This window comes from Mustelus asterias, chromosome 14 (assembly GCF_964213995.1).
Source record: "Mustelus asterias chromosome 14, sMusAst1.hap1.1, whole genome shotgun sequence".
NCBI lineage: Eukaryota > Metazoa > Chordata > Chondrichthyes > Carcharhiniformes > Triakidae > Mustelus > Mustelus asterias.
The window spans coordinates 88975465-88995528 of record NC_135814.1 but is presented as its reverse complement, the minus strand read 5'-3'; the positions used below and the strand labels follow the sequence as shown (position 1 = coordinate 88995528).

Below are 20064 nucleotides of genomic sequence, written 5' to 3'. Positions count from 1 at the left end.
TGGGGCTAAAGGGATCAAGATATTGAATTTGATGATCAACCATGATCATAATGAATGGCGAACAGGCCCGAAGGGCTGAATGGCCTCCTCCTGCTTCTGTTTTCTATGTTTCTATGTTATTCTTTTTTCTTGTATTACTAATCCTATACTAACCACATGCAAAGTTCTTTTAAGTGTCATTTTAATGGACTCACCTGAGAAACTTGAGCTTTTGTTCTATTATCTTTATTATTTCAGGGGATGTTGATAATCATCTCCAGTTTATCTTGGTTAGTTTTATTTTTATAGAAATTAACTTCATTCCAGTATGTACCTTTATCTTTGGGTATTCCCTGCCCATTTTAACTTATATTGAACCTAAAGATGTTATGTTCGCTGTCACCTTGTAGTTGCATAGCCCCATGACAGCAATCTGTTCCACTTCATTTCCTGGAACTACATCCACTATTGCCTCTTGTTGGGCTAATAACACATTGATCTAAATGATATGGGGTTTTGAAAGAATAGAGAGAGAAAAAAAAACCGTTTCTACCAGTAGGAGGATCAGTAACTGGAGATCACTGATACAAGGTCATTGACAAAAAGAAAACCATTGAATATAAGACATAGGAGCAGAAGCCCATCGAGTCTGCTCTGCCATTCAATGAAATCAGAAAGGTGATGAAAAATGTTTTAAACAAAGCAAATTGTTGTGATCTGGAATGCACTGGCTGAAAAGATCGTGGAATCGGATTCAGTAGTAACCTTCAAAATGAAACTGGGTATATATTTGGAAACAAAAAGTTTACAAGGTTTTGGGGAAAGAACAGGGACAAATTGCTCCTTTAAAGTGCCAGCACAGAGTAACAATTGAGTCGTTTTGAGGGTTTAGACTTGAATAGAATAAATAATAAGACTGGCAAAGGTACAGGATTATAAAATTCTCAAACTAATTTTATTGAATCTGATAACTGTGCCCTCATTTTATAAATACCCTCAAAGAAGCTAAATCTTCCCAATCCAGTTTGTGTTTTACGTTTTAAACTACAGGATACCAGGTCTCTTTCATCCAGCTCCCTGTTTTATTATGAGATCAAAGGTTTACACATTTTGTTGTCTGGACGATACCCAACAGAGCTGTATCTTTCAAGCAGTCCCCAGCCTTGTCCCTCAATCTCTTTACTTTAACCCACAGAATGCTAGTCTCTTACCTTTAGGGAAGGAAATCTGCTGTCCTTACCTGGTCTGGCCTACATATGACCCCAGCCCCATAGCAATGTGATTTACTTTTAACTATTGTCAAGGACAACAACTGCTGGCCTTGTCAGTGATGCCCACATCCCATGAAAGAATTTTTAAAAAAGCTTTCTTCTGGACATTTATTGCAATGATGTGGAGATGCCAGCGTTGGACTGGGGTAAACACAGTAAGAAGTTTAACAACACCAGGTTAAAGTCCAACAGGTTTATTTGGTAGCAAAAGCCACACAAGCTTTCGGAGCCCCAAGCCCCTTCTTCAGGTGAGTGGGAATTCTGTTCACAAACAGGGCATATAAAGACACAGACTCAATTTACATGAATAATGGTTGGAATGCGAATACTTACAGCTAATCAAGTCTTTAAAGTATTCGCATTCCAACCATTATTCTGTAAATTGAGTCTGTGTCTTTATATGCCCTGTTTGTGAACAGAATTCCCACTCACCTGAAGAAGGGGCTTGGAGCTCCGAAAGCTTGTGTGGCTTTTGCTACCAAATAAACCTGTTGGACTTTAACCTGGTGTTGTTAAACTTCTTACTGCATTTATTGCAACCCAGATTTATTTTTGAATCATCTGTTCTGGTGATATTATGGAACATTTGAATAATATTGTTCTCTCTCTTTACTATTACTCTACCCTTCATGAATATTTTGTAATTAGGAATGTCAAGTTCACAGTATTGTTCCAGCCTAAGTGTTAAAGTTTATTTACTAGTCACAAATAGGCTTACATTCACACTGAAATTAAGTTACTGTGAAAATCCCCTCGTCGCGACACTCCGGCGCTTGTTCCGAGTACACTGAGGGAGAATTTAGCATGGCTAATTCATCCAACCAGCATGTCTTTTGGACTGTGGGAGGAAGCCAGAGCACCCGGAGGAAACCCACGCAGACACAGGGTGCAGTGTCTACACAGACAGTGACCCAAGCCGGGAATTGAACCCGGGTCCCTGGCGCTGATATCCTGGAAAATTTTGCCCTACTAAAATGACAGATGAAATTTAATGCAGAAAAGAAAGAATAAGGAGAGAATATATAAACTAATTGTACAATCGTAATGAAGGTGCAGGAACAGTGGGATCTCAGGGTGTATGCATATAAATGTTTGTGGCTTTGGGCAAGCTATGGTTGCTATATTTCCATATTGTGCAACCGTGTTCACATGGCAACATCAAAGAGACTTAACAGTGTTTTTATAAAAGGAACATGCTCACCCGAATTCTTGTTAAAAATTTGTAACCAAACAATTACCAGTGATCTTTCTAAACCACGTTAAAGTGGGATTATTGTCGGTGCAGGCTTGATGGGCCAAATGGCCTCCTTCTGCACTGTAGATTCTATAATAGCTTCTACAAGCTGATCATTTAGTACTTTAGTGACTTTACCTGCATCATGTTCTGTCCCATTTCTTTCTTTGTAGGGCGTTCCAGGAAACAATTTATTGTTTAATATTAAGCAGATTCCAAGAGGTTTACTGTTCATTTTGTATATTCCAATACACTGTGGAAACAGTTAATGCAACATGAAATGCATATCCAGACAAGGTGACAAATGTTATGAACGACATACTACAGGAATGAGTGGGTCAGCATGTTGAAACGTGACCACCTTCTTCTTGAATCTCGGCTCACATCCAGATCCAACTGCTGGAATGCTTATTCCCCCTGCTACCCAAAAAAATCCGACTTCAAATGAATTTGAACTGCACAAAATTGACTCAACCAGCACTAGCTGCCAGCCTTGTTGGGAGATACTGTAAGGGAGGGTTGTATGGCCAGTAAAAATACTGCAATCTTGTCATCATGCTTTGTAGAGTAGGGGTTCAGGCATATTAATGAAATTACCAATTTGTACAAAAAGTAGGGAACCAAGGCAGTAGATTTGCACACAGCAATGAGATAATGACTAGCTGTACCATCAAATACTCCCAAGGCACAGGTACAGCATAGAATACATACAGAGTAAAGCTCCTGCTATCATGTTTGTTTATCCAAACAAAAGTAGTGTGATGATAATCCAGAGACCCAGGCTCATGCTCTGGGGACGCCAGTTGAAATCCCACCATGGCAACTGGTGGAATTTAAATTCAGTTAATCAAATCTGGAATTGAAAGCAAGTCTCAGTGATGATGACCATGAAACTTTCAATTGTCATAAAAACTCATCTGATTCACTAATTGCCCTTTAGGAAAGAATGGCTCACATGGGGACTCCAGATCCACAGGAATGTGGTTGACTCTTAACTGCCCTCTGAAATGCTCTTGCAATCCACTCCGTTCAAAGGCAATTATAAATGGCAACAAATGCTGGCCTTGCCAGTGATGCCCACATCCTATGAAAGATTTTTTTAAAAGATGGCCCTACTCATTTTCCACTAAAATTTCTATCTCCCCTTCAAACATTAGGAGAAAGATCATTGGTAATTGTTTGGTTACAGACTTTTAACAAGAATCCTGATGAGCAAGTTCCTTGTATAAAAGCACTGCTAAGTCTCATTAATAGCAGCTGTTGGAGAAACAGTCCCAGATGACACTCCCACAGAGAACACTGACTCATACTGAAAAAGACATTCCCAATTTAATCTCTGGACTCTGCTAAATAGCCTTTCAGTTATTTAATATCTTTCACACGTTGTGGCAAGAGAAGACAGGAAGACAAGCTGAGAAGGCTGTTAAAAAAATACAGGATCTCGAGCATTATAAGTAGAGAAACTGAGCATGACACAAGAAAGTCATGCTAAACCCTTATAAATCACTGATTAGGCATCGGTTGGGGAGAGTTGTGTTCAATTCTAATAGCCATACTTAAGGATTTAAAACCTTAGAAAGGGTGTAGAGGAGATTTACTAGAACTGTAGAAGGGATGTGGGACTTTCAATTGAAGAGAACTGTGAAAGGAACCGCAATAATGTTACTGAGGCCAGTTTTCCGACACCAATCACCTTTTTATTTACAGTGATACCTGAACACCTCTCAACAGCTACAGAATGCAGATCGGTCCCGAGTCTATCGACTGTCAGCCTGAGTGGAGGCAGCTGGTTTTAAACCCTTCCCTATTAGGCGAGCCTCCACTCACCGAATAAAGGAGCTCATATTCAACAAGGGCCACGGAGGAATCTATTGATGATCCCCCGTGGCCATCGTGACATCCCTCCCCCATCAAGTCTGTTTCTTCCCCGTACCTCCGCCACCGCGGGGTGGGGGGAGTTGTTCTTTTTCGTCACTTGACAATCAGCCTGGGTGGATTAGAGGCAGGAGTAGATCAGAGGGTGTGAAGCAGATGGGAGATCTTCGCCTCCAAAGAGAGCACCATAAAGCCACCTTCTCTGGCTCTTCTTGAGGCCTCCCTTTGGTAAGGGTGCTAGTCTCTTCCACTTCCTTTTCAGAATATGTGTCCTCATCATCCAGGAGGGGCAGGAGTGGGGTCGACTTCCATTCAAGACTTGATGTTGGCAGCATTTATCCCCACGGTTGGTAATTAGGCCTGCACTGGCACGGGCTCCCTACTCCTGGTTCAGATGTTTTTGGACAATTTTGCCCTGCACTTGGACCTTATCAGACATGGGCCCTGTTTCCTCCATTATAATCCCAGGGACCCAACTGAGGCTGTCCACAAAGTTCCTCATGTGGACTTTGTACAGTACCCCCACGCTTAGCCCAAAGATCTCCAGCCAGTTCAGTCGAATGCATTGGCGACAATCTCTCCCCATAAGGCGAGGTCATTGGTCCGTCTAATAATGAGTGGAAGTCGAGCCAATCGCTGCCTGTAAGTCACTAGGGTCGCTGTGGTGCCCTTTATTGGCAATGGTTCCCCTTTGTAGGTGGCCACCTGACCTTTGTACTTTCTAAGTTCAGGAGCCCAATAGCATTTTTAATGGGTTTTACTGACAACTCCACTATTATGGGGGCAGCCTTTGTCATGGAGATGTGATTTTATTGCATTGTCCTTGTCGCTGGTTGTGGACCTTTCTGCAAGGTACTGTCTGGTACTGGTCTTGGCCCTTTCTCGAAAGCCTTTTGACTGTCTCTATCTCTTAGCCTTGATTATGGTTTTCTGCAGCACTTTCAATAATCTGCCGCCTGGCATCTACTTCCTAGGAGGAAGGAGGGAGAGGTAGTGGTATTGTCGTTAGACGAGTAATCCAAAGACCCAGGTTAACGCTCTGAGGACCCGAGTTCGAATCCAACCACTGCAGATGGTAAAATTTGAATTAAATAAAAATCTGGAATTAAAAGTCCAATGATAACCATTGTCGATTGTCGTAAAAGTCCATCTGGTTCACTAGTGTCCTTTAGGGAAGGAAGTCGGTCATCCTTACCCAGTCTGGCCTACATGTGACTCCAGTGCCACAGAAATGTGGTTGACTGTTAAATACCCTCAGGAATGGGCAATAAGTCCTGGCCCAGCCAGCGATGCACACATCCCATGAATGAATAAAAAAAAGTCTGAAGGATGTCTGGTGATGAGACTCGGGTTCCACAACTGCCAGGGATGCTGGGATATTTTATTGATACCATCATCCTCAGTTGAGGGATGGAAGTTGCATGAGACCCCTCTCCCCCCTCAATCAGACGACACTGTTATCTGATGTTTCCAGTAGTTCCTCAGCTCCTATCTCTGCATTCTCCAAAGATAGAGCTATCTCAATGGCCCTCTTTAGATTCAAACTGGATTCTGTCAATAATTTATTTTGGACTGTCACATTGTTAATTCCACAGACCAGTCTATCTCGCAACATGTTATTCAGGAGTGGCCCAAATTCACTGTGCTCTGCCCATTTATGCAGCCTGGTCAGAAATTCGGTGGCAGATTTCCCCAGTGGTTCGTCCTGCCATGTTAAAGCTATATCACTGGAGTATTATGGAAGGTTTTGGGTCATAATAGCTTTTAACCAAGTCCACCAATTCATTAAAGGTTTTGGAGTCAGGGGCATCCAGGTAGGTCAGGCTTTGTATTACATTGAAGGTCAGGACCCCACATGCTGTCAACAGGATCACTTTCTGCTTCTCGTCCCCCTGAATACTGTGGCCTGAAAAAAGTAACACGTGTGCTCTGTGTATTGAGCCCAGTCTTCTATGCTTGCATTGTAGCAGCATCATGTCAGCTTAGATTATGTGCTCAGCTTCCTGGGATCTGAACTCACAAACTTATGACTCGCCATAGCTTAGGGCATAATAATTGGCGACAGCACCCTTGTGCTGGGAATAGTGAAAATAACCAGCGGTTCCACCTTGTTTTCCCTGTCTAATGAATGCAGCTGGAAAGTGTGTGCAGATGCTGGGTGAGGGGACATTTGGGGTCCAAATGCTCTCCATGGCCAAATAGCTTGCTTCATTGCTAGGGTTCATGCGTGAGAGTCAAGGCACCAGAGGGAGGCACACACTTGTAGAACTAACTGTTCCTCGGCAAAATATAACAGATGGAAATGATCAGACAGGATACGCAAAGCTTTCAATGCACATTAGTAGGAGGTGAGGACCTGAAAAATCTGTCCTAACCCTTTTCCACATTAACCCACACAAGTGTTGTTTCTGTATGCAACATATGCAACTCACATTCGCACTAGGCCTAAATGATTTAGGAGCAGGTCAGCAATAGCCAAGCTACAGGATTCCTTGGTGAGCACTGGAGTGCTGTTGGAAATTCTACAACCTAAATGTGCATAACATGGAACATGGGTAAAGCTTCTGCAGCTGGTCCATAGTTTCTGTTAGCCTGTTGTGACCTGGAATCGAATGGGAAAGATCTCAACATCCATTGGTAGCTCTATCCCTTCCAGTGCACAGGGGAAAAAGACTGGTCATCAACTCTGCCCTGACCTACTGCAGAGCTGTTTGATCCAAGTACATGGAATACCAAGTCCATTATGCAGCATTGTCTTGGTTCCAATCTTTCATTGTAGGGTTTTCACTTTGACACTGCTTCAGTCCCAAAAAGACCTTAATGAATAATTTTAAGGTGCTCATGGCACCATTCTGCCACACTTATTTCTGTTTTGATATCCTCTCCTGAAAGCACAGACTGTTGCCTGGATAATGTTCCAGGCCTACGAACCTTCCTACAATACTTCACCCAATTGGTCATTTCCCATTCACCATTCCCTGCCTGAGGTTAACTGTATCAGCCTGATGACTGAAACTGACCAACTCAGCAGAGACCATTGATCAAACTCATGACCTGCCTGACAAGGTCATGGGGAATGGTGGGAGGTGTGCGATATCTGAGGGGACCTGTACTTCCTTAGAATATACCGGAGTCCTTTGAGAGAGCTCAGAAAGTTGACTTTCACACTGTTCACTGTGTCTCACCAACCTGGTTATTGCGCTGAATTGCTTCCGAGTTTGAACTTGTCTGTCCTGCAGGGGATGGAGGAAGGCCAGGTGCTGCATCCAAGGAAGCGGTTGTTGAGGTCTCTGGTAAGTGAATTGGAGAGAGGGCAAAATAGTATTAAGTGTCTCACACACCCAACCTCAAAGCATTTTTTAAAAATAGCGTGGGGAGTAGGGAGAGGTATTTTGGAAACATTTGCTCAATGTTTGTGCAGTTCTTCATTTGAGCACGTTGCAAGGAAGTTTAAATTAGTTTGCAAATCTGTTTATAATGCAGCAAATCAAAGTATGATTTTTGGTCATGAACGGAGGAAAAGTATTTAAATAGTAAATAAAGTAATTTTATATGTTACGTTATTTCCTCACCCCAAAAGCATCTCAGTGACTGTCCATCTTGGAGAGCACACCATCGGCGCCTCCCTCCCAAGGAATTACTTGTGTAGTTGACATTATGCCCTAACACCACATGAACTAGATAGGTGACAAAAGAATCACAGAATCTTTACAATGCAGAAGGAGGCCATTTGGCCCACCAAATTTGCACTAGCTCTCTGAAAGAACACTCTACCAAGTGCCACTCCCCCGCTTTTTCCTGTAACTCTGCACATTCTTTCTTTTCAGATAGCAATTCAATTCCCTTTTAAATACCTCGATTGAACCTGCTTCAGGAAGTTCGTTCCAGATTCCAACCACCGTCTGGGTGAAAGATGTTTTCCTCACATCATTTTTATTCCTTTTATCAATTATTTGGAATCTGTGCCCTCTAGTTCTTGATGCTCCCTTGAGTGCGAACAGTCTATACCCCTCAAGATCTTGAATATCTCTATCAAGTCCCCTCATGGCCTTCTTTCTCCAAGGAAAACAATCCCCACCTCTCCAATCTATCCTCATAGTTACAGTTGTTTATCCCTGGAATTATTCTTGTGAATCTCCTCTGTATTTTCTCTAAAACCTTCACATCCTTCCTTAAGTATGGTGCCCAGAACTGGATGCAGTACTCCATTGAGACCTAACGAGTGGTTTATACAAGTTCAACCTGACCTCCCTACTCCTGTACTCAATGCCCCTATTAATAAAACCTAGGATACGATACACTTTATTAACTGCTCTCTTAACATGCCCTGCCATCTTCAGTGATTTATGTGCATATAAACAGAGGACCTTCTTTTCCTGCACCTTGAACTTATACTGTCTCTCCATTTTCTTCCTGCCAAAATAAATCACCTCACATTTCTCCACACTGAACTTCATCTGCCACTTGTCCGCCCGATCCACCAACATGTCTATGCCCTTTTGAAGTTCAAGGGCATGAACTTGAGTTTCAGCCCAGTTGGCAATGTTTACAATCTTTGTATCGGCTGCAAATTTTGAAATCATGCCCTGAACATCATAGTCCAAATCATTAATCTATATAATCATATTAGGAAGAGCAAGGCTCCAACATTCTATTGATGGGGAGGCAATGGCCTAATGGTATTATCGCTAGACTATTAATCCAGAAACTCAGCTAATGTTCTGGGGACCCGGATTCGAATCCCGCCATGGCAGATGGTGGAATTTAAATTCAACAAAAAGTATCTGGAATTAAGAATCTACTGATGATCATGAAACCATGATGATGATGTGCCTTAGGGAAGGAAATCTGCCATCCTTACCCGGTCTGCATGTCACTCCAGAGCCACAGCAATGTGGTTGACTCTCAACTGCCCTCCCAAGGGCAACTAGGGATGGGCAATAAATGCTGGCCAGCCAGCGACGCCCATATCCTATGGATGAATTAAAAAAAAGTCTGAACCTAAATTTCAGAAAGTGAGTACTGGGAAGCAGAATATTACCTGATGTAGATCCCACACTTAATGCTTCCAAACCTCTGTACAGATTGGGCAAGGGATTTACGGCTGAAAAACAGATTAACAATAAAAAGATAAATCAGTATTTCTTTTTGTTCACAAGGTGTGTACATCACCAGCATTTATTGCCCATCCCTGTTTACCCATCAGAAGGTGGTGGTGTCCCCATGCACTGGCAGCCCATTTCCTCTTAGGAGGGAGAGATCACAGATTTGGTAGGTGCTGTTCAAAGGAGCCGTGGAGGCCTGCTGCAGTGTACCCAGTAGATGGGTACACTCCTGCCATGGTGTGCCAGTGGTCAAGATCATGGATACTAAAGGTGGTCAGCCAGATCATGAGTTTAATAGTCTGTGTTTCCAAAGGTTGGTATTGGGACCCTTGCTTCTCCTGATATATATTAATGATCTAGATCTTGGCGTACATGGGATAATTTCAAAGGCCAGCATCCCTGCTCCTGATCCTGGACTGCTGCAAGTGTAAGTAGAACCCTGATCACAATTCACAAAGTGCCTGTTGGTGCTCCCTATCCAGACATGCATACGAATGGTCTTTTGGGAAAGGTAGCATGGCGTAACTGCTCCTGATGGACCTGCAACCATGAAACAGTGCCCATGCCAGAGAAAGGGAAGAGAAACCCATTTCCACTTACACTGCTCTGTAGTTGAGTCACCTGCTTGCTGGAGATGTGGCTTTTCTACTGCTGGGTCATCCACCTGTGGGATACAATAAAGAACAATTTTAATTGAATATACTTGTTTATCCATTTTTGGTCATTCCCTCTTCCTCTCTTGAAGGCCTGGTACTCACTCTTCAGGCCCGATTTTAACTCCATTAAATGAATGGGTTTTGACTGTGTAAATTTGGGCCAGATAGTGAATGCAATCAAGCTATTCGACTGAAAATAGCACCCTTAATGTGGAGTTACTGTATAGTGACTGCCTGTTGTCACTCTTTTACAGCTAAGTCCTCCAGTACAGTTGAGGCCTTCTGTAACCAGTATTCATCAGAGAGGAACTAGGGTGCATCACCCATACCAGGAGCAACATTTTTGTGCTTGTAATGACTTGAATCAGGCAATTGAGGTGGGCCCGTTAGAATATGAACTCCCTGATTAAGGGCCCATCAAAAGATGTCCCTGATTAAGGGCCAAATTGATGGGCAAATCAGGGAGCCTCTTGCTTTGTACTTAACCAGAAGTGTCAGTTCCTCTGGCACTCCTAGTGTAGTCTGCTAACTGAAAGCACTCCGTATACTGCTGTCAGACTTGTAAATAAAGAGTTTTTGGTGAAGGGATTTCTGCCTCCAAAGACTTATTACAGGGCTTTAATTTGATATGTTTTGTTTTTCACTTGGAGGTGGAGTTAGTTAACTTTTGCTTTATTGTTCATCTACTTCCCCAACGTTCATTTCTCGCAGCAACAGGCAATTGCTTTTTCTCATTCGGAAGCCAGAACATGACTAAAACTTAAAGAGGAAAAAGTAATGCGGTCAGAGAACTAAACAATAATAAAGTATAACAAGCAGTGAGAGGAGGAAGTAGCATTTGTGCGAGTCTTCGTTTCAAGAGAGTGGCAATGCAAAACAGCTGGAAAGTTAGCGCGTACAATGATTTGGAGCTCGAGAGTAGAATTAGCCCCAGCCATGAGAGTGAGAGACACACAGAAACAAACAAGCTGCTCAGTAACATTTACCCTCAGCCACCCATTTCTGCATGATGGAAGTGAGATTCATGCAGGAAGACTTGGGAGTCAAGGTGGTGTGGGGGGGAACAGCACAAGGATAGATCCTTAGAGAGTTCTGGAGATAAAGGTGCGGGAGCATGAAGAGAAGAAGACTTTTCAGGTGATTCTCTAGCTATGATTCGACAGGTAAGAATAGAACCAAGCGAGGGCAGTCCCACCAATCTTGTCCTTGCATAATTCTTCAAATAACCAGGCTCCTGAAACCACCCAACTGAGGTCAGTTTGCCCTCAAATTCAAGCTACTCACTATCTGCTGGACCTTGCACCCAAACTAAAAACATGATTGGGGTGGGTTTATACTGTCAAATGGCTTGACTACAAATAGATGAACTGAGAATTGATTGAGTTCAGGTAAAGCAGTCTATTTGTATATGCGTGAATGGTTACAGTTTTGCACTTTAGTATTGCTTTTCATTTGAAATCCAGTACTTGAAAAGGAAAGTTTACCTGTCCAATTTTGAATTGTCAGAACTATTGCCTGGTCCTCTCCAAACTAAACTGTCTGACTCAAATACATAGGTGGTCACCTATAGACAGTATCTCTATAGCCACAACAGATTGGTGCAACTGTGTAGATCCCTGCAGGTCATAATGAGGCTCTGTGAACTATTACTGATCCTTCAGCCCATCGCCTATAGCAGTCAGGAATCTTCAGCCCAGTGCATCAGAGAAAGCAAGATTGCGGACTTAGAGTAAGTAAAAAGGCAATGCCATAGAAAGACTTCCTATGCGCACTGCTACAGATACAATAATTTGTTATAATCCTACAGTGGATGGCACTTGCTGAGATTCCTGGTGACTCTTGGTTCCTGCTGAAACAGATTTGGCATCGGCCTGACCAGGGTCGCCGACTGCAGGGGACATCCATTGGTTAGGTTCTTTTGATTGCCTGCTGCTTTCTTGTTGTGGAAGTGTAACTTGAAGCAAAAAAAAAGTTTCATTAGTGGTTGAGTCTCTTTTTTAAAAAATGAAGAAAAAGATGGTGCACATCACAGTAAATTATGGTAAATCAAATGGTGGGGTGCAGTTTTACATTACTGAGCCAACTCTCATGAGATGACTGGGAGTTTCCTGCTTCAGTGTACGTTGCCCCAGTCCCCACCACTTCACAATGCCACCTGTAGAGAGTCACTTCCCCACTGGGGAGACTATCAAGATGGGATTTGGCAGAACTCAGAAATTACAGCTTCCATTGACTGCGTGTTGGGGTGCCTCACCAATCAGCGATTGTCAGCAAGTGGGGACCCTGAAAACATTTGGGGGGGGGGGGTAATCTTGGAAATGCCAGGGATTCCTTGGGTTTGCCCTCTTTCCTGCTCTCACGTTTCCCCTTTTCTTGCCCTCTTCCCCGTCTATTCATGGTTTGCCTTTTCATATTCGCCTTTTGGTTCTTGGAACTTGTTGCACAACAGCTGCTGGTGCAAAACCACAGGCAAAATTACTCAGCTCACAATTCCCAACTTTCGGCGATAAATGCAACAACTTCTGTATAAATCATGTGAACAAATATTGCTCAAGCAAATGCCACATGATCAGATATTGTGGTCAGACATTACTTAGTCATGTGCCCTGTGGTCAGGTGCCACACAAACAAGAAAGCCACCAACCAAAGTTGGCAATCTTATGGAGCAATCACAATAGAACATAGAACATAGAACATTACAGCGCAGAACAGGCCCTTCGGCCCACGATGTTGCACCGACCAGTTAAAAAAAAAAACTGTGACCCTCCAACCTAAACCAATTTCTTTTCGTCCATGAACCTATCTACGGATCTCTTAAACGCCCCCAAACTAGGCGCATTTACAACTGATGCTGGCAGGGCATTCCAATCCCTCACCACCCTCTGGGTAAAGAACCTACCCCTGACATCGGTTCTATAACTACCCCCCCTCAATTTAAAGCCATGCCCCCTCGTGCTGGATTTCTCCATCAGAGGAAAAAGGCTATCACTATCCACCCTATCTAAACCTCTAATCATCTTATATGTTTCAATAAGATCCCCTCTTAGCCGCCGCCTTTCCAGCGAAAACAATCCCAAATCCCTCAGCCTCTCCTCATAGGATCTCCCCTCCATACCAGGCAACATCCTGGTAAACCTCCTCTGCACCCTCTCCAAAGCCTCCACATCCTTCCTGTAATGTGGGGACCAGAACTGCACACAGTACTCCAAGTGCGGCCGCACCAGAGTTGTGTACAGTTGCAACATAACGCTACGACTCCTAAATTCAATCCCCCTACCAATAAACGCCAAGACACCATATGCCTTCTTAACAACCTTATCTACTTGATTCCCAACTTTCAGGGATCTATGCACACATACACCTAGATCCCTCTGCTCCTCCACACTATTCAAAGTCCTCCCGTTAGCCCTATACTCAACACATCTGTTATTCCTACCAAAGTGAATTACCTCACACTTCTCCGCATTAAACTCCATCCGCCACCTCTCGGCCCAACTTTGCAACCTGTCTAAGTCTTCCTGCAAACTACGACACCCTTCCTCACTGTCTACCACACCACCGACTTTGGTGTCATCAGCAAATTTGCTAATCCACCCAACTATACCCTCATCCAGATCATTAATAAATATTACAAACAGCAGTGGCCCCAAAACAGATCCCTGAGGTACACCACTTGTAACCGCACTCCATGATGAATATTTACTATCAACCACCACCCTCTGTTTCCTATCCGCTAGCCAATTCCTGATCCAATTTCCTAGATCACCCCCAATCCCATACATCTGCATTTTCTGCAGAAGCCTACCATGGTGAACCTTATCAAACGCCTTACTAAAATCCATATATACCACGTCCACTGCCTTGCCCCCATCCACCTCCTTGGTCACTTTCTCAAAAAACTCAATAAGGTTAGTAAGGCACGACCACAATGATGGACCAAGACCCATAAAACAGAACACCACCAAGCTGAAGGAAAAAGTAGAAGAGAAGAGAAAACAAATCAGTAAATGGCGACAAGTTGATGCCAAGTTTGAGATTTTTAACGTCTATCAACTGTAAGAGAAAGGGAAGGATTAAGAAGACAAACCAGTCTGAGGCTTGGGAAAAGAAAGGGTTAGAGTAGAACAGTGTGGTGAATCTTGATTTGGAGAAGATGTGAAACAACAGCATAGTTTTATTTTCTAAATAAGACAAAGGTTGAGTGATCTTGCCCATCGAAAGCAAGGATCGCAAGATCTGCGGCAGACTTTCACCAGACATGGAAGCTGTATTCAAGTCTCTGATGGACACATGCTTCATAGGCAGCAATAGTTGTTGACAGGAAAATGGCAGAAACAAAGGAAAATAACGTTTTAGGAAGCATCCTAAAAGGTTTTTGAAGTCATGGGAAATTTAAACAAAAAAATTAAAAGGGTGGAGAAGGAATAAGGGTGGAATCATTAAAGGTAACAGATAGAAGCCATTGCTTAGACTTTAGAGACTTGAAGAGACTATATATTTGTAGAATGAAGGAAGCAATAAAAATGTCTGCCCTATCAAAGGGCATGGTGGAGGTAAAGATGTAACGATTTAGCTATTGTACTTCGTGAAAGGATAAAGGTGTGACTCTTGGTGACATCCGAAGGTGACAGAATCCAACATACATGACTGATATAAAATCTGATGTTATCCTTTGAACAAATTGGATCAATGGTAGTGATCTTGGCAGGTAGGTTTCATTAAGATAAGAGCTGGCAAACAGGGTCAGATTTTCTCTTAGGGAGACTAGTAAATGGCCTATCAAATCAGAAAAGGATTCCCTAAAGGTACAAAACACCAAATTTTGACAAAGAGTAGACCGACAACTGAAGGGGATGTATGATTGTCTTTTTGGTGGAGTTTAGAACTGTTAGAATGGTTTTTCTGTAGTTATTGGGGAGAACGTTGGCTTTGGATTGAATAGTTGATTGATTTTTCCCAGCATGCCTCATATCAACAAGCTCCCATTCTCAACCACATTAGTCAAAAACCTGCCATTGTCATCACAACAAATGTTCACTCATTAAAAGTAGCTCCCAGTTCTACAAACTGCAGAATGAGACTTTGTGTACCATTAGTTATGTTCTGGTAGCTTTTCAGTTTGCTCTTTAGATCAGCTCTTTTTATTGTCTCCATGGCTTTCAGCAGAACTTGTACGTTATCTGGTTCTAGATATTCCTTTTTTTCCAGGTCAATGCAGAGCTCCATAAAATTCTTAAAGAAGACAAATCACAAACACATTATTCATTAGATCAGTGAGCTTTCTTTAAATCATTACTTCCATCCTGTCTTGACCTTTCATGGGTCATGGACCCACAGGACAGGCCCTTTTGAGGACTTCAAAAAGCTTGTTCTTCAGACTGTGAATATCACAAGGCTGTTTTACCAGGTGAAGACATCACAACTGAGTCTATTTATGTCCTCAGCAAAGTTCACACAATTGCTTTCCAATCAGGAGTAGAAGCACTCACTAAATTTTTGCCAGCACAAGAATGATGATGCCAATTGCAAGACACTTGCCAAATGTATTTGTGGGAACTGGACTTCAAACCTGGGTCCTATTGCTGGGTATGAATCAGTTACACATTCAACTACTAGGGAGTCCTCTCTAAGCTCAATATTTTAGCAAAAAAAAACTTCCATAGTAATGTTTGCAGGATTAGTAAATTTTATGATTCAAACTTAATACACACATGAATGGAGCAGACTGATACACACTCCAGCTCACCTTAATTTCCTGATATTTCTTCTTGCCTTCTTGTAATAAAAATTTTATGCTATTGAGCTCTTCTTCATTAATCTCTTTGGAAAGGTTATAGAGCAGCACTCTGTAAACAGAAATGAGTGACATTTTAGAAAACATAGAAAATAAAAACTGAGGTAGGCCTGGTGATAGGTCAAAGTTAATTTTATTGCTTCTTTCGCACTACAATTGTAGTCTCTTTACGTCTCTAAACATAGAAACTCGAAGCAGGAGTAGGCCATTCTGCTGTTCAAGCCTGCTCTGCCATTCATTTTGATCTGATTTGATTTATTATTGTCACTTAGAATCCATACAGTATAGAAGGAGGTCATTCGGCCCATCAAGTCTGTACGGATCACAATCCCACCCAGGCCCTATCCCCATAACCTTGCACAATTACCCTGCTAAACCCCCTGACACTAGGGTCAATTTAGCGTGGCCAATCCACCTAACCTGCACATCTTTGGAGTGTGGGAGGAAACCGGAGCACCCGGAGGAAACCCACGCAGACGCGGGGAGAAAGTGCAGACTCCACACAGACAGTGACTCGAGGCCGGAATTGAACCCGGGACCCTGGCGCTGTGAGGCAGCAGTGCTAACCACTGTGCCACCGTGCCGCCCATAATACATGTATTAGTATACAGTGAAAAGTATTGTTTCTTGTGCGCTATACAAACAAAGCATACCGTTCATAGAGAAGGAAACGAGAGAGTGTAGAATGTAGTGTTACAGTCATTGCTAGGGTGTAGAGAAAGATCAACTTAATGCAAAGTATGTGCATTCAAAAGTCTGATGGCAGCAGGGAAGAAGCTGTTCTTGAGTCAGTTGGTATGTGACCTCAGACGTTTCTACCTTTTTTCCCGACGGAAGAACCTGGAAGAGAGAATGTCCGGGGTGCGTGTGGTCCTCAATTATGCTGGCTGCTTTTCCGAGGCAGCGGGAAGTGTAGACAGAGTCAATGGATGGGAGGCTGGTTTGCGTGATGGATTGGGCTACATTCACGACCTTTTCTAGTTTCTTGCGGTCTTGGGCAGAGCAGGAGCCATACCAAGCTGTGATACAACCAGAAAGAATGCTTTCTATGGTGCATCTGTAAAAGTTGGTGAGAGTCGTAGCTGACATGCCAAATTTCCTTAGTCTTCTGAGAAAGTAAAGGCGTTGGTGGGGCTTTCTTAACTATAGTGTCGGCATGGGGACATTTGATCATCGCTGATCATCGAATTCAATATCCTGATTCCCCCATCCCCCCCATATCCTTTGATCCCTTTAGCCCCACAAGCTATATCTAATTTCTTCTTGAAATCAGTTAATATTTTGGCCTCCACTACTTTCTGTCAGTGGCATCTATCCTTTACCTTTAATGATTCCACTCTTAATCCTTCTCTGCCCTTTTAAATTTTGTTGCTTCAAAACTTAAAAATAAGAAAACAGGAGCAGGAGTAGGCCATTCGACCCTTTGAGCCTGCTTCGCAATTCAATATGATCATGGCTGATTCTCAACGCCATATTCCTGCGCTCCCCCCTACCCTTTGATGGTTTTAGAGTTCAGAAATCCAATCTATTTCCTTCTTAAATATATTCAGTGACTTGGCCTCCATAGCCTTCTGCGGTAGATAATTCCACAGGTTCACCATCTTCTCAGTGAAGAAGTTTCTCCTCATCTCAGTTCTACATGTCCTACTCGGTATCATAAGACTCCTAGTCCCGTCAGCAACTGGAGATAACATTCCTGCATCCAGTTTGTCCAGTCCTGCCAGAATTCTATACCTATACCTTCTCATTCTTCTAAGTTCCAGTGAATACAGGCCCAGTCAACCCAACCTTTCCTCATATGACAATCCTGCCACCCTACGAATCAATGTGTAGGTTAGGTTGATTGGCCATGCTAAATAGCCCATTAGTGTCAGGGGTACTAGCAGGGTAAATACATGGGGTTACAGGGATGGGGCCTGGGTAGGATTGTTGTCGGTGCAGACTCAATGGGCTGAATGGCCTCCTTCTGGACTGGAGGGATTCTATGATTCTATGAACTGGAAATCACTATCTTGTGGCGCGTGTATAGATCAACTTTTTTCAAAAGCACAATTCCTGATGTAAGAAGCAATTCGAATGTTAACTTTTCCAAACTTTCTCTCCTCGTACAATATAGGTGCTGACTCTTAGCAGTTCACCCCAGCTGCCAAGAAAATTTGGGACTTTGCAGTCCATATATCTAGTTCCTAGTGCTGCACCAGGCAATACTTTTACTAACTAGGTTCTGTTAGGTTTTGAGAGATGCTGCATATTATTCATCTTAAAAAGGACGCATTGACACATGGGAATCAGTTCTGAAAATGTTGTTTTGAAGGCGATTGGATGAAACATCTTTTGGCTGCTTTGAATTGGGGCTCGATTCCGAAACTGTAACACAAGTTATGATGCTCAGCACTCAGTATGGTGTCAGTGAAATAGATTTGAGTCATTTTGATCCCCATCCTTAATGGGAAACGACTCACAGGACTAACCGCCCCAAATTCATTACAAATTGACAGCCTCAATCAGAAAAGCAATTGGGAGGTTTATGTTGGAAAGAAGCATGGGAGATGTGACACTTCTGAAATTGTGATTTACGGCAAGTGGGCAGTAATTAGAGCCTGCATCTAACAGAGGAGGAATTTTCATTTATATACCTTCTCATATTTCTCACTATCTCTTGCAGCTTCACCTATAACACACTGCTCTGGAATCCATTGTCTTTATGTAGAAAAATACAGTAGTTTTTGATACATAGAAAGATCCCATTAACAGCAATGGGATTAGATTAAGTGCTTTATACAATAACAACTTGCATTTCTACAGTGCCTTTAACATAGATAATGGTCTGAAGGTGATTCACAACAGACTAAAATTGACACTCACCATAGACTGTTAGGAGGGGTGAAAGAAAGCTTGATCAAAAGGATAGATTTAGAGGAGGGTTTTACAAGAGGAAAGAGAAGTTTGGAGGAGGATTGCCAGACCACAGAATGAAAATGACTGAGGCACAGCTGCCAATTATGGGATGGAGGGAGTGGGAATTACCTAAGAGGCCAGAAGCAAAGCGATACAGGGATTTCAGAGGATAGTGGAGCTGAAGAAATTTACAGATTCCCAGAGTAGTGAGGACTTGGAGGAATTTGAACACAGGACGAGAATGTTAAATCTGAGGTGTTAGTAGACCTACAAACAGTGGGAATCAGTGAGTACGGGGGCTTGGAGCAGGTGAGGGCATGGGCAGCAGGATGTCGGAGGAACTTCTGTTCCTGGAGGGTGGACTATGAGATGCCTGCTGGGAGAACATTGGAATAATCGAGCCTGGAGTTAACAAAAATGTGGATGGAGGTTTCAGCAGCAGATGGCTGATGTTGTGTTGATGGAAATGTGCTCCTTCTGATGAAGAGGATCTAGTGTCCAAAGGTCAGTTCAGTCAAGTAGGATCCTGAGATGATGGACAGTGTGGTTTCAACCTCAGATAGTGGATGAGGAGAGGTTGGAATGAAGTTTCTGAAAATGGGGTACAGAACAATGGAATAGCTTTAGTCTTCCCAATATTTAGAGGAAATTGTGCTCTATTCATAACTGGATGTTAGAGAAGCAGTGTGACAAATCTGAGGTAGTAGAGAGGTTGAGTGGTGGTGAGGGTGAGGTACGGTTGAGTGTCCATCATGTAGAGCATGATGTCATGTCTTTTGTCACTAAGTAGCAGCATGTAGGTGAGAAATGGGTTGTGGTGTGGGCAGGGGGGTCACAAGGATAGATTCTTGGATAACTCTGGAGATAAAGGTGCGGGAGCATGAAGAGAAGACTTTTCGGGTGATGCTCTGGCCACGATTCGACAGGTAAGGATAGAACCAAGCAAAGGCAGTCCCACCAAGCTGAAGGGCAAAAGAATACTGTTGCAGGAAGATGGGATTGCCAACCGTGTCAAATGCTAAAAATAAGTCAAGAAGGACAAGGAAGAGTAGTTTACTTGTGTCACAGTTACAGAGAAAGCTATTAGTGAGTTTAACAAGGATGTTTCAGTGCTGAAGCAGGGGCAGAAACCTGATTGGAAGGATTCAAACACACAGTTGCAGGAAAGATGGACATGGATTTGAGAGATGTTACCAAGTTCAAGAACTTGGGGAAGGAAGGGAGGGTACAGATGGGCTAGTAGTTTGCAAGG

General features: G+C 42.9%; 2 protein-coding genes across 4 annotated transcripts in view; one reads left to right on the top strand and one right to left on the bottom strand.

The window, feature by feature from the left end:
- The window catches only part of c14h21orf58 (chromosome 14 C21orf58 homolog), a 137480-nt gene that overhangs the window by 9358 nt on the left and 108058 nt on the right, over positions 1-20064 (top strand). The window contains exon 1 of one of the 3 annotated variants that reach the window (XM_078228848.1): positions 7602-7652. The exons of the other annotated variants lie outside the window; for them this stretch is intronic. Coding sequence (XP_078084974.1) covers positions 7602-7652 — 51 coding nt within the window. Of the gene's footprint in view, positions 1-7601; positions 7653-20064 lie in introns of those variants that run through there. 3 annotated transcript variants of the gene reach the window in all.
- The window catches only part of LOC144503858 (caspase-8-like), a 47527-nt gene that overhangs the window by 4759 nt on the left and 22704 nt on the right, over positions 1-20064 (bottom strand). The window contains exons 3-9 of the mRNA XM_078228846.1: positions 15867-15966; positions 15211-15352; positions 11926-12074; positions 10065-10128; positions 9401-9463; positions 7549-7649; positions 2623-2737 (exon numbers count right to left, since the gene is read on the bottom strand). Coding sequence (XP_078084972.1) covers positions 2623-2737; positions 7549-7649; positions 9401-9463; positions 10065-10128; positions 11926-12074; positions 15211-15352; positions 15867-15966 — 734 coding nt within the window. The remainder of the gene's footprint in view (positions 1-2622; positions 2738-7548; positions 7650-9400; positions 9464-10064; positions 10129-11925; positions 12075-15210; positions 15353-15866; positions 15967-20064) is intronic.